Consider the following 14,468-nt stretch of genomic DNA (forward strand, 5'->3'; position numbering starts at 1 on the left):
TGTTTTTAGCAGCATTTGCCAAGTTTAAAATTGTTTTCTTAACACTAGTTAGGTTGTAAAAACCATACCCACGCACTAGAATTGCTGACCAAATATAAGTGTTGTTGGGTGAAAAAAAAAAAAAAAAACCACACACACACACACACACACACACACACACACACACACGCCAATTTACCCAAATTGTCTAAGAAACCACCAGAGGGACCTATACTAATCAACTCTTGTTGATCAGACATTGGATGTGGCCATCAGGGGAAGTCCCAGAGCTCGGACAAGGCGGCTCTCTGCAGCTGAGGTAGTGCCTAAAAGGGCCAATGGCTGAGGACTGCCAGCTGACTGCACTCTCAGCAGCTGAAGCAGAGTCTGTCTGTGAGGAGAGTTCTGGTTGGAACATCTTCATGTCTATCATCGCCTCATTATCAAATGATACTCTGGCTACCCAGGCAACCGTAGTTTGACAGTCGTTTTCTCTCAGCACTAGCTTTTGGCTTCCATTTCTTGGTGAAAAGAGGTATGTTATCACATTATTCGGTATTCCATTTTTAGGCACCGTGCCCTGTTGTCTGCTATCTTGCTCTCTATGCTTATATCCTAGCTTTACTCCAATGTATCCACATGTGCTCCCTGAATCCGGGATGTCATGGCTTCCTTAAATTTGGGGAAATTACCAGACATTTGTCTTTGAATGTTATTCTTCCAAAATTCATCCAAGTTTCTGCTTCTGGAATGCCTATGAGATGCACTTAATAACTACTTACCCCATTCCCTAAGTCTCTTTGCCTCACTCTCATCCTGTTTTTGTCTTTATCCTTCTATGAGGCGTTCTGTCTTATTTCTTTCACCTATCTTCTAGTTCACCCATTCTCTCTATCTGGTGTGTCTCCTTTGTTGTGTAAACTTGTGTGGATCTTTTAATCTAGCGGTTCCTATTTTCAAGACTAGAAAACCATTTAAGACATTTTTGATAACTAGTCGCTTCCTACTCATATTTTACATGTCTTGTAATTATTTTTTAAAGATTTTACTTATTTATGTGTCAGAGAGAGAGAGCGCGCACAAACAGGGGGAGCGGCAGGCAGAGGGAGAAGCAGGCTCCCCGCTGAGCAGGGAGCCCGATGTGGGACTCGATCCCAGGATCCTGGGATCATGACCGGAGCTGAAGGCAGATGCTTAACCGACGGAGCCACCCAGGCGTCCCTCTTGTAGTTATTTATATAAACGTTTTAGCCGTTTTTTAAAGTTGGCATTTGGTAATAATACTTTGGAACTTTCCAGTTTGGTTTCTTGTTTGATTTTGAGAAGGGTGGCTTGTTTTGGGATTGTGTGCGTGTATAGGAGGACTTTATCTGCAAGAATCCTGTAACAACCTCAATTAAGGTTACTCCTCCGGGAAGGATTAGAAGTGCATTTGCCATGTGACTGCGTTTGTGACCGGGAACCGTTGGCATCATGCTGGTAATGCTAACCTGAACCCCAGAGCTACACCAGGACACTCGTGTGAATGCACATTCTCAGGGAAAATTTTTTTTCCCCTCACTCAGAACTAAGGACCAGGAATAGAATTTTCCTTGGCACCTCCTTTTCCCAGTAGGAAACAGTCCAGTTTTCTCAAAGTTTGTAGTCATTCAAGCACCACTTCATGCAAAGCCGAGTATGTACTGCGATGGGTCTTACTTGCTCAGGCCCATGTAGCAAGCGGTAAAAAACAACAACAACATCAAAAAAAAAAAAAAAAAAAAAACAACTGTACATTCAAATAGCCTGAGTTAAAATACATGGTCGACATCAAGGGAAATCTTTTTACCACTATTAATTTGAACAGTTCTCCTCTGACCTGATGGAAGTGGTGAGAGATACGTCCACGCACAGGCCCGGATTCAGATCCTTCTCCTCACGGTTAAAAGCATGCAGCTAGTCAAACAAAGAAACAAACGGCAGGTCAAGTATCATACCAGATTCCCCCTCAATCGCAGAGGCTGAGTACCCAGTAAGACTCTTACTGGTTCAGCCTGAGACACCTGACCTCACACTGGGCCCAATGCCGTGAGTCAGCGGCTCCACATCCCTGATTGGCTAACTCCCAGCTGACTGAGGCTTGAGTTGCCTTGACTAGAAGCCTCCATCATCCTCATGAAGCCGATCTGCAAGTCCTGAAGATTTGTGATTTCCACAAGAAAAGATTACAGGCTTGGGAAGTATAGAGTCAGATAAATCTGGGCTACTTAAAGTGTTAGCTACAGTTCCTAGGGAGCCTGAAATAGGAATTATTTCCTGAACTTCTTGATTTAGCGATGTCTGTACTGACTTTGGGTTTTCTCTTCTGTTTTTCCAAGAATTCCATAGCAAAAGTAATGTTGAATAAGTTTGATTGGGGGTGGGCACGCGGGGGCTGCGTTGTTTAAGCGGCTGCCTTTGGCTCAAGTCATGATCCCAGGGTCCTGGGATTGAGCCCCTCATCAGGCTCTCTGCTCAGTGGGGAGCCTGCTTCTCCTCTCCCTCTGCCTGCCGCTCTGCCTACTTGTCCTCACTCTCGCACTCTCGCTCTCCATCAAATAAATAAATAAAATCCTTAATAAAAAAGTTTCATTAGGGCATGTTCGACTTATTAGTACTATTTTCCCAGGGTGGTGGCTTATAATTTGTTACTTAAGCAACAAATCCACTTCTCTCAATCAGTCTTTACCATTAACCACACTATTAGAGAATGAATGCTCAGCAGATGCCCTTTGTCCTCAGTTGCCTTCAGAAGTGATCAGAGGCACTCACTTCCCTTTTGTCTAGGCCTCAACATCCATTTTTCCTCACTGCATCTTGGAGTTTGTATCTGTCACTCACCTTCACACTCCCAGTCTTCACAGTCTATATGGTGCATTCGATGTTGTTTTACTCATGCTGCTATTTGATTTCTGAACTTACGGAGCAAAGCACCCAAAGGAGTGCAAAAATGACCTAACGGATTCCATTTCTTAATATGACTTCTCACATAAAACGATACATATGGGACCAGTACGTAAGCGCAAGACGCAAAACCTTTGTGTGCCATATGGACAAACACGGGGACTTTGAAACAGCAGCAGTGAGCATGATAGAAAGGAAGTGCCTCAGTGGAAGGCTGTTTATGCAAAGAGGCTCACCGTTGTACCTTTGAAAACGGGCATGGTGGCGAAGAGCCTTTGGCTCCCCAAATATTTTTCCCCATCATGAGGCACTACCAAGGACAATTTCCTGGTCGTTGATTTCCTGATAATTTTTCCCACTGGCCTTACAGAATAAATTCCGTATTTTTCCAAATCCTTTCATTAGATTTTTCAAAAATTCCAGAAGGACAATAAGCAATAAACCTTACAAGGGTGGCCACTGATGCTAAATTCTTACTCTAATGATCCTAAGGAGAACTCCGGAGGTATAATGGCTCATCCGAGTTCTCCTACATTGGACCAAACAAACAACAAAACAACAACAAAAAACCCAGACTTGGCACCTAGTGATGGAAGAGGCATTGCACCCCTTCACGTCTTTGCTACACACAGAAGCCTTCTCTGGTATCCTCATTTTTCTGGAACTGCCCACCCTATTTTCCTGGAAGTCATATTGTTCTGCCACAGCTAAATGAGTTTTGTGATCTGACACTCCAGGAGGTTCCTGGGGCACTTCTGATGGGCTAAGGAAAGTTTCTTTGATTTTTGTAGATTATCCACATTGGTTTGGCAGGGCATGTCATCTTTCCCAGGGGCATTTACAAAGTATTTCAAAAGTACAAATGCCATTCTTAAAATACTGACCAAATATTGATTGCTAAAAGTACCGTAATCAATTTCTAAAAATTGAAATCAGAGTATATTCACTTTTACAGAGATAGGAAGCTAGAAAAATAAAAACTACAATAAAATTAAGCAACACTAATACCGTCTTGAGTAAAAGGGTGGTGAATGGGGTCACCTCACTTCTCTAACGGGACAACAAATAATCAATATGATGGAAGAGGCAGTGCATGTGCCCGTGTACAGCTCAGGTTTCATATCTCACATGGGTTGTTCTATCCCCCCACCGCACCCCCGCTTGCACCCAAATCATAGGAAGACATCCTTAACCCCCAGGACCACAAATGGGATCATATTCGGGGATAGAATCATTAATGACGCAATCAAGGTAAAATACCCTCTTTAGCACGGATACTAATCCAAAATGACTTTTGCCTGTATAAAGGGGGGAATGTCCAACAGAGACATGCGCATAGAGAAGAAAATGTGGGGAATACAACAACAACAACAACAAAAAACAATGGGAGAAGTCAGTAATGTAAGAGCCCGAGAGAGAGAGACCAGGAACTGATTCTTCCCTCACACATCTCAGAAGGAAGCAACCTGGCCCACAACCCTTGATTTGGACTTCCAACCTCCAGAACTGTGAGACAATACATCTCTGTTAAGCTCCCCAGTCTGTGGTACTTTGTAATGATAGACTTAGCACACTCATGCAGATTTTGATTCCGGAAGTGGGATGAAGTTGTAGCGAAGACTTAGTAAGTTGGGAGTGGCTCTGAGACTGGGTAATGGGGCGGGGGGGCAGAAACTGGGTAACGGGTAAGGATGGTAGAGTTTTGAGATACGTGATAGAACAAGCTGAGATTGCTTTGAGGGACTGTTGGATGAAATATGGACATTAAGTGTATTTCAGGTGAGGGCTCATACAGAAAAGAGGAGAGCTGTAGGGAAAGACTTTATCATCTTAGAGAATACATAGAGCATCATGAAAATTATGTTGCTAGAAGTGTGAGTGCGAAGGGTGCTGCTGCTGAGGTAGCAGATGGAAATTAGAGGCATGTTATTGGAAGCTTGAGAAATGGCCATCCTTGTTATCGGGTGACAGAGCATTTGCCCACACCATGTTCCAGTGTTTTGTGTTTGGTGAAGACTAGAACGTTCACATGAGAAGCTGGGACAGATAAGCTGAGGAGATTTGTAAGCACAGTGTTGAAGGCATGGCCTGGTCTCCCCTTGCTGCTCATAGTAAATGCCAGAGGAGAGCTGTAAATTCAAGAAGGTAGCGTGAAATGAGAAGAAACTAGCACGTGCTGATTTGCAACCTTCTCAGCCTAACCAGGTAGGCTGCTTTGGAAAAAGGGCCAAGGCTGTGCCTGGAAAACCATCAGTTGGGAGCTTAGGCATGTGACACGTGGGTCCAATCGACCATCTCAGCAGAAGCCAGGAATGGAGACATAGTTATGCAAGTAAAATGTGTGGATACTGTGCGATACTGTGCGATAGCTTGAACCCTTTGGATTGCAGGGAAAGCCAACAGGTGTCTTATTCTGAGAATTTGGTGCTGGCTGAAAGGTGGCCCGCTAGACCTAAAGGGAAAGAGATGGGACAACACGAAGGAAGACTGTTGGGACTGCTGGGATTCGGCAGGCGAGAAAAGGGCCCCCAGATATATCTCACTGGGAACGTGTGCTGTTCTTCAGGAAAGGGGGCAAAGGACCCCACAGAAGGTTCAGGGGCTGGCAGGGCTGCCACTGCCACTACAGACCCAGAGGCGCAATGCCAGGGTCTGTAGAGCCATCTTCTCCTTGATTCCTGAGACCGAGGCTACCTCCTGGGTTCCAAAGGTTAGGAACACCTGGCCTTCAGAAGAAGGTACTGCAGCAGCCCTGGACAGGTGGGAGGCCGCCACTTCCCATGGCAGAGAGCGTGGGGCTGCCACCCCTTGTGGGAGCAGAGCTCAGAGCCTAGAGCCAGAGAGGATTCTTTTCCATGCTTATGCTCTAATATAATGTTTCCTACTCGGACCCAAACTTGCTCTGGACCCACGAACCCTTGTTTCCCTTTCCGATACCTTGATTTTGGAATAGTAATGACTGTCCTGTGCCTGTCCGTCCACTGTATTTTGGGAGCAGATAACTTCTTGTCTTCTGTCACACATTCTCAGCTGGGCAGGAATTACGCCTCAGCATTAATCATAGCTGGAAATGCACCCTTATCTGGTGTACAGGATATTTAGATGAAATTTTGCCTCTGCATTGATGCTGGAATGGGCGAAGGCTTTTGGTGACATTCACACAGGATGAATGCATTGTGGACATAAGGACATGAATTTGGGGGGCGAGAGGGCTGACTCTTACGGGTTGAACTTTGTGCTCCCATAATTGATATGTTGTATTCCTGATCCCTCATTCTTCTAAATGTGACCTCATTTGATGGTAGACTACTACCCTGGCATTACCCTGGTGGTCGTGTTCAGGTGAAATCATTAAGGTAGGCCTCACCCAGTAGGACTGTTGTCCTTAGGAAAAGGAGAGATTTGGAGTCACAGACACTCACAGAGGGAAGACCACGTGAGTAGATATTGTGAGAACGTGGCTATTTTAGGGCAAAGAGAACGACTTATGAAAGATGCTTGCCTCATAGCCCAGAGACTCACCCACCCAACAGACAATGAGTTTGGACCTCTAGCATCCAGGACTGTGAGGCAATAAATGGACATGTCATTTAAGTTGACCAGTCCCTGGTATTTGATTTAGCAGCCCCACAAAGCTAATATAAACATCCTTCAATCACCACGATTAAAACACCTATGACTAAGCCATCAAGCAAAGGAGAAATAGCCGGTAAAGACTAACAGCTCTTTCCCCCATCCCCACCACCACCGATCTCCAAGGTGGCACAACCAAGGAGGTCTCCTGTGGCTCACCTTGGGACAGCTTCTCACACGTGGGGCCAATAGCTGTGTCTCAGAGGATGGAGGTCCCCTCATTGGCTGACTCAGAAGAGTGTGGGGCTTGAGCTGCTCTGAACAGAGTCTCCCACCATCCCCATGATGAGGTGTTGCACGTCATGAAATTTGAAGTTTCTCAAAAACAAAAGTTGGTAGCCTGAAAGGAACAGAGTCAGATAAGTCTGGATGTGTCAGAAAAGTAACTTCAGTTTCTAGGGAGCCTGAATAGGTTTTCTTTCTTGAACTCCTGGACTTAGGTATTTCTGTACTGGGTTTGGGTCCTTGCTTGTGTTTTCCAATGAATTGCAATGAATTCCAGTGAATCCCAATGAATTGAATTAATATGAGTAGTGCTTAGAAGAAATTGACTTGGGGGGCACCTGGGTGGCTCAGTCGGTTGGGTGTCTGCCTTCAGCTCAGGTCATGAGCCCAGGGTCCTGGGATTGAGCCCGGCATCGGGTTCCCTGCTCAGTAGGGAGCCTGCTTCTCCCTCTCCCTCTGCTGCTCCTCCTCTTTGTGCGCTCCCTCTCTCTCTCTCTCTCAAATAAATAAATAAATCTTAAAAAAAAAAGAGGAGAGACTGACTTGGGTATGCTTGTCCTATTAATACTATTTTCCCGTGTCGATGCTTATGATGTGTTAGCGAAGCAGGAGCCCTTCCCTTATATCATCTTCTTAGTAACCACAGCATTAGACCATGATTGCTCACCAGGTACATTTTTCCTGACTCACCCACTGAAGCGAATAGTCAGATGTATTCACTTTCCACTCTGGACTTCAACATCGAACCCCATTTTCTTTCTCTTTCCCAGATTTCGTGCGTGCCACTCACACTTGCATTCCCAGTCTTCCAACCACAGCCCAATTTGGGTGCATTTTAACCTTGTTTTCCTAGTGCTCCCACTGGATCGGAAATTACAGACGCAAAAGAGCCCACGTGTGCCCTCCCTCCCCGACACACATCACACATATCCTAATGGATTCCCATTCTTTTTTTTTTTCTTTAAGTTTTTGTTTTGATTCCAGCTGGTTAACATACAGTGTTATATTAGTTTCAGGTGTACAATATAGTGATTCAACAATTGCATATATCACCTGGTGTTCATCAGGACAAGGACCCTCCTTAAACCCCATCACCTGTTTATCCCATGCCCCCCAGCCCTCCTTTCCCCTGGAAACCATCAGTTTGTTTTCTATAATTAAGAGTCTGTTTCATGAGTCCTCTCCCCTTCCCTCTGTCTCTCCCCTCCCCTCACTTTGCTCATTTCTTTGGTTTCTTAAATTCCACATGTGAGTGAAATCCTAAGGGTCGTGATCCAGCTGTCACTCGCCCTCCTGGCTTGCCCAGTGCCGAGTCAGCTGACTTTCAAAGCTCCAGGCTCCAAGTCCCATTGGTTATACAAACTCACGGTATTCAGCCCTTCTGGTTTCCACAGCCAAACAGTATGGGTATTAGCGTCCCCCGTGTGAGCTCCCTGGTGCGAGGGCCCATTTCTCTGCCCTCTCCCCATGCACAGCTCCCTCCTTCCTGTGGGCAGCCTCCATCCACATTTCTGACCTTCCTAACCTTTCAGATGCAGCTTCCTCCCTATATTTAGTTGTGGGGTTTCTTCTTCCAGTCCTTGGGTTGCTCTCTGGTTTATTTAATATTTGAGGATGATATCTAGTTTTAAATGTGGGACACGGTGAGCTCAGGCTCCTCCTATTCTGCCATCTTCCCAAGCTCCTCTGGATTCACGTTCCTAAAATGACTTTTTAAATAATATGATATGTATGAGACCAATGTGCATGAATAACTGAAAAACCACTGTAATTCATGTGGTCCAAAAAGGCATTTTGAACCAGCAGCACTCAGCATGATAGAAATTAAGTGACTTATGAAACAGAATTTTATTTTTCTAAATGGTCCACAGTCCTTTCTCTGAAAAGGCATATGGCTCTGAAAAGAATTTTGGCTTCAAAAATTTAGTTCCCCATGTAAATGGCAATTTCTAAGGACCCCCCACAGGGATTTACTGGCACTTCATTTTATGGTAGCTTTCCTTGGGTATTTATGCAGCAAAACCCCCATCCCATTTCATATCCCTTTGGCTTTATCTCTCGTCTAATGGGCTCAAGAAAAGGTTGGATTGCTCTAGTTTACCTAGCTTTTGTCTCACTGTTTGGCTCAGAGTGACACCTTTCACAGGTTTCTACATTCAAATCAAAGGTTATTTAGAATTTATTTTAAAAGTTCACATGGAACACACAGCGCACATGAAGAAATAGTGGGTTTTCCTGCAACTTGTAACAGATTTCAAAGGACTGAAGCCCCCACCCCTCCCCCCGCCAGTGTGTCCTTCCTTCACAGATATATAGGAAGCTAGAAGTCAATTAAATGGAAAGCACTTGGATAATCACCAACTACTTTGAAATTCAGCATGTACCTAAAGGAAAAGGAAACAAAGAAAGGAAAAAAACCCATGCACCAAGAAGAAAAACACAATGAGCCTTAAAGTGCATTACCATTACCCTCAGTCTTCCTATCCATCAAATCACTTGAGGTAGAGGAAGGATTCACCTTAGTTCTCTTAATTGCCAAACAGCCTCCTCTTATTTTGATGTAAAACCATAGGGACAGGTCCCACTGTGACATCTGCATGTTTACACTTCAACCACCCTGGTTGAAAGGAAGAGCTTCAACAGAAACCCACAGGCACACGGACAATCACACCACCTTCCCCCTCAATCTCCAGGCTGCATGACACAGGAAGGCTGTTATTGGTTCAGCCCTAGTCACCCCACCACCCTTTGGGCCAATGGCCGTGGATCCTGCGCTGCCAGTTGCTTATTGGCTGCTGCTAGCGGAGGCTGGGAGCACAGCTGCTCTCATTGGATGACCCCGTCATCCAGGCATAATTGCAGGGCAAGAAGCTTTTTGTGTCAAAAGGGAAAGATGATAGGCTCCCAAGGCACAGAATCAGATAAATTTGAATGAAGTAAAGTATGGCTTTCTCTCATTTTATTTATGTATTTATGTATTTATGTATTTATTTATTTATTTTTATTTTATTGTGTTTCGTTAGTCACCTAAAGTAGGCCTTTCCCAAGGTTGGGAGCTTGAGTAGGGCATGATTCTGCATAGTTTGAGTTTTCTGCATGGTGTTTGGGCCTTCTTTCATGTATTTCACTGAATTAGGATGAGGGGATACGTTGAGGGATTGTGAATGGGGTAAGTGTGAGTTTTGTATCTGCTATAGCGCTTCACTTGTTGCTGTATCAACACACTCGAAAATTCTCTAGACGATGCTACTCTACAGAAGTGGGAGAAGGAGAACACCAAAGGCATGTAAAATTATTGTGGCCCCAACTGTGACGTAGAGTCCCGAAGACGCTGACCTGAAGGAATGGGCCACTTAGGAAAGTGATAAAATGCGACATGGTCAAGGAAAATCATAACAGACTGCAGCACACACATATATTAAAGTGGACTTGCGCACGGTAAAGGTGTTTGAAGAACGGGCAGAATGGCACAGGTCGAAACGCTAGAGTAGGTGGCACTCTGGAGAGTTACAGGTCTCTTTGTGCCAAGTGAGGTGGCTCTGAAAAGAGCCTTTGGTTTGCGAGGTGGTCAGGTGGTCCGGGGGCAGCTCATTTGCATCTGTTGAACATGATGACGGACTTGGTGGCCTCAGACACGGCATGCTTGCCAATCTCCCCGGGCAGCAGCAGGCGCACGGCTGTCTGGATCTCCCTGGAGGTGATGGTGGAGCGCTTCGTGGTGCGGAGCAGGTGAGAGGCCTCGCTGGTGATGCGCTCGAAGATGTCCTTGACGAAGGAATCCATGACGCTCACGGCCTCCTGCGAGAGGCTCAGGCCGTCGTGAATATGCCTCAGAACCCTGGGGAAGTAGGTGGCGAAACTGTCGGGGCAGCGGCGGCGGCCGCGGCGGCCACGGTGGCGGCCTCCGCGCTTCGGCTGCTTCTGCTTCAGGCTCTTCGGGTCCGCTGCCGTGGGCTCCTCGGTGCCGAGGCTTTCCTCAGAAGAGGTCTCACAGCCAGGTTCAGCCATGTGGGGCTCGCCTTCCCGACAGCTCAGAAGGAAGGGCACTGGCGGCAGCTTGAGCAGCGCAGGCCCATTTATAGTCGCTTCATTTCCTGACGTCACCAGCAAGTCCTATCTGATTGGACAACATGCAAAACCAAGAAGCGGGTCACTGAGCCAGTTCCTGTCAGATCTGACTGCTTGCCCTCGAGCTTGACCTCTCTTCAGTCAGAGTCGGAATCAGGCGTCCTCTAATTTTCTTGTGACGGCCTCCAGAAAAAAGTTCAAACATTCCGTGTAAAGAAGTAGTGTACCTCCAGATGTCGGGTCACGATCTCAGGGTTGTGAAATACAGAGCAACTTCAGGCTCTGTGCTGAGCTTGGACCCCGCTTGGGAATCTCTCCCTCTCCCCCTGCCCATCACCCTACTCCCCTCCCTCTCTCTCTGATTCTCTTTAAAAAAAAAATTTCATACTGGAAATCTGGAGGAAACTACACCTTTACAAGGAATGTTTGAACATTTTTCTGGAGGCCGTCACAAGAAAATTAGAGGACGCCTGATTCCGACTCTGACTGAAGAGACGTCAAGCTCGAGGGCAAGCAGTCAGATCTGACAGGACCTGGCTCAGTGACCCGCTTCTTGGTTTTGCATGTTGTCCAATCAGATAGGACTTGCCGGTGACGTCAGGAAATGAAGCGACTATAAATGGGCCTGCGCTGCTCAAGCTGCCGCCAGTGCCCTTCCTTCTGAGCTGTCGGGAAGGCGAGCCCCACATGGCTGAACCTGGCTGTGAGACCTCTTCTGAGGAAAGCCTCGGCACCGAGGAGCCCACGGCAGCGGACCCGAAGAGCCCGAAGCAGAAGCAGCCGAAGCGCGGAGGCCGCCGCCGTGGCCGCCGTGGCCGTCGCCGCTGCCCCGACAGTTTTGCCACCTACTTCCCCAGGGTTCTGAGGAATGTTCACGACGGCCTGAGCCTCTCGCAGGAGGCCGTGAGCGTCATGGATTCGTTCGTCAAGGACATCTTCGAGCGCATCACCAGCGAGGCCTCTCACCTGGTCCGCACCACGAAGCGCTCCACCATCACCTCCAGGGAGATCCAGACAGCCGTGCGCCTGCTGCTGCCCGGGGAGATTGGCAAGCACGCCGTGTCTGAGGCCACCAAGGCCGTCATCAGGTTCAACAGACGCAAATGAGCTGCCCCCGGACCACCTGACCACCTCGCAAACCAAAGGCTCTTTTCAGAGCCACCTCACTTGGCACAAAAAGACCTGTAACTCTCCAGAGTGCCACCTACTCTAGCGTTTCGACCTGTGCCATTCTGCCCGTTCTTCAAACACCTTTACCGTGCGCAAGTCCACTTTAATATATGTGTGTGCTGCAGTCTGTTATGATTTTCCTTGACCATGTCGCATTTTATCACTTTCCTAAGTGGCAGATTCCTTCAGGTCAGCGTCTTCGGGACTCTACGTCACAGTTGGGGCCACAATAATTTTACTTGCCTTTTGTATTCTCCTTCTCCCACTTGTGTAGAGTAGTATCGTCTAGAGAATTTTCGAGTGTGTTGATATAGCAACAAGTGAAGCGCTGTAGCAGATACAAAACTCACACTTACCCCATTCACAATCCCTCAACGTATCCCCTCATCCTAATTCAGTGAAATACATGAAAGAAGGCCCAAACACCATGCAGAAAACTCAAACTATGCAGAATCATGCCCTACTCAAGCTCCCAACCTTGGGAAAGGCCTACTTTAGGTGACTAACGAAACACAATAAAATAAAAATAAATAAATAAATACATAAATACATAAATACATAAATAAAATGAGAGAAAGCCATACTTTACTTCATTCAAATTTATCTGATTCTGTGCCTTGGGAGCCTATCATCTTTCCCTTTTGACACAAAAAGCTTCTTGCCCTGCAATTATGCCTGGATGACGGGGTCATCCAATGAGAGCAGCTGTGCTCCCAGCCTCCGCTAGCAGCAGCCAATAAGCAACTGGCAGCGCAGGATCCACGGCCATTGGCCCAAAGGGTGGTGGGGTGACTAGGGCTGAACCAATAACAGCCTTCCTGTGTCATGCAGCCTGGAGATTGAGGGGGAAGGTGGTGTGATTGTCCGTGTGCCTGTGGGTTTCTGTTGAAGCTCTTCCTTTCAACCAGGGTGGTTGAAGTGTAAACATGCAGATGTCACAGTGGGACCTGTCCCTATGGTTTTACATCAAAATAAGAGGAGGCTGTTTGGCAATTAAGAGAACTAAGGTGAATCCTTCCTCTACCTCAAGTGATTTGATGGATAGGAAGACTGAGGGTAATGGTAATGCACTTTAAGGCTCATTGTGTTTTTCTTCTTGGTGCATGGGTTTTTTTCCTTTCTTTGTTTCCTTTTCCTTTAGGTACATGCTGAATTTCAAAGTAGTTGGTGATTATCCAAGTGCTTTCCATTTAATTGACTTCTAGCTTCCTATATATCTGTGAAGGAAGGACACACTGGCGGGGGGAGGGGTGGGGGCTTCAGTCCTTTGAAATCTGTTACAAGTTGCAGGAAAACCCACTATTTCTTCATGTGCGCTGTGTGTTCCATGTGAACTTTTAAAATAAATTCTAAATAACCTTTGATTTGAATGTAGAAACCTGTGAAAGGTGTCACTCTGAGCCAAACAGTGAGACAAAAGCTAGGTAAACTAGAGCAATCCAACCTTTTCTTGAGCCCATTAGACGAGAGATAAAGCCAAAGGGATATGAAATGGGATGGGGGTTTTGCTGCATAAATACCCAAGGAAAGCTACCATAAAATGAAGTGCCAGTAAATCCCTGTGGGGGGTCCTTAGAAATTGCCATTTACATGGGGAACTAAATTTTTGAAGCCAAAATTCTTTTCAGAGCCATATGCCTTTTCAGAGAAAGGACTGTGGACCATTTAGAAAAATAAAATTCTGTTTCATAAGTCACTTAATTTCTATCATGCTGAGTGCTGCTGGTTCAAAATGCCTTTTTGGACCACATGAATTACAGTGGTTTTTCAGTTATTCATGCACATTGGTCTCATACATATCATATTATTTAAAAAGTCATTTTAGGAACGTGAATCCAGAGGAGCTTGGGAAGATGGCAGAATAGGAGGAGCCTGAGCTCACCGTGTCCCACATTTAAAACTAGATATCATCCTCAAATATTAAATAAACCAGAGAGCAACCCAAGGACTGGAAGAAGAAACCCCACAACTAAATATAGGGAGGAAGCTGCATCTGAAAGGTTAGGAAGGTCAGAAATGTGGATGGAGGCTGCCCACAGGAAGGAGGGAGCTGTGCATGGGGAGAGGGCAGAGAAATGGGCCCTCGCACCAGGGAGCTCACACGGGGGACGCTAATACCCATACTGTTTGGCTGTGGAAACCAGAAGGGCTGAATACCGTGAGTTTGTATAACCAATGGGACTTGGAGCCTGGAGCTTTGAAAGTCAGCTGACTCGGCACTGGGCAAGCCAGGAGGGCGAGTGACAGCTGGATCACGACCCTTAGGATTTCACTCACATGTGGAATTTAAGAAACCAAAGAAATGAGCAAAGTGAGGGGAGGGGAGAGACAGAGGGAAGGGGAGAGGACTCATGAAACAGACTCTTAATTATAGAAAACAAACTGATGGTTTCCAGGGGAAAGGAGGGCTGGGGGGCATGGGATAAACAGGTGATGGGGTTTAAGGAGGGTCCTTGTCCTGATGAACACCA

The 14,468-nt window shown here is 46.3% G+C and overlaps 1 protein-coding gene and 1 pseudogene across 1 annotated transcript in view; one reads left to right on the top strand and one right to left on the bottom strand.

Annotated features, from left to right (window-relative positions):
- The window catches only part of LOC144380381 (uncharacterized), a 60,040-nt gene extending 48,106 nt beyond the window's left edge, over window positions 1-11,934 (top strand). Inside the window, exon 4 of the mRNA XM_078064015.1 lies at window positions 11,728-11,934. Coding sequence (XP_077920141.1) covers window positions 11,728-11,934 — 207 coding nt within the window. The remainder of the gene's footprint in view (window positions 1-11,727) is intronic.
- On the bottom strand, window positions 10,348-10,767 carry LOC144380516 (histone H2B type W-T pseudogene; annotated as a pseudogene).
- Window positions 11,935-14,468: the final 2,534 nt, after the last annotated feature.

The sequence above is a fragment of the Halichoerus grypus genome, chromosome X, assembly GCF_964656455.1.
Source record: "Halichoerus grypus chromosome X, mHalGry1.hap1.1, whole genome shotgun sequence".
NCBI classification, from domain to species: domain Eukaryota; kingdom Metazoa; phylum Chordata; class Mammalia; order Carnivora; family Phocidae; genus Halichoerus; species Halichoerus grypus.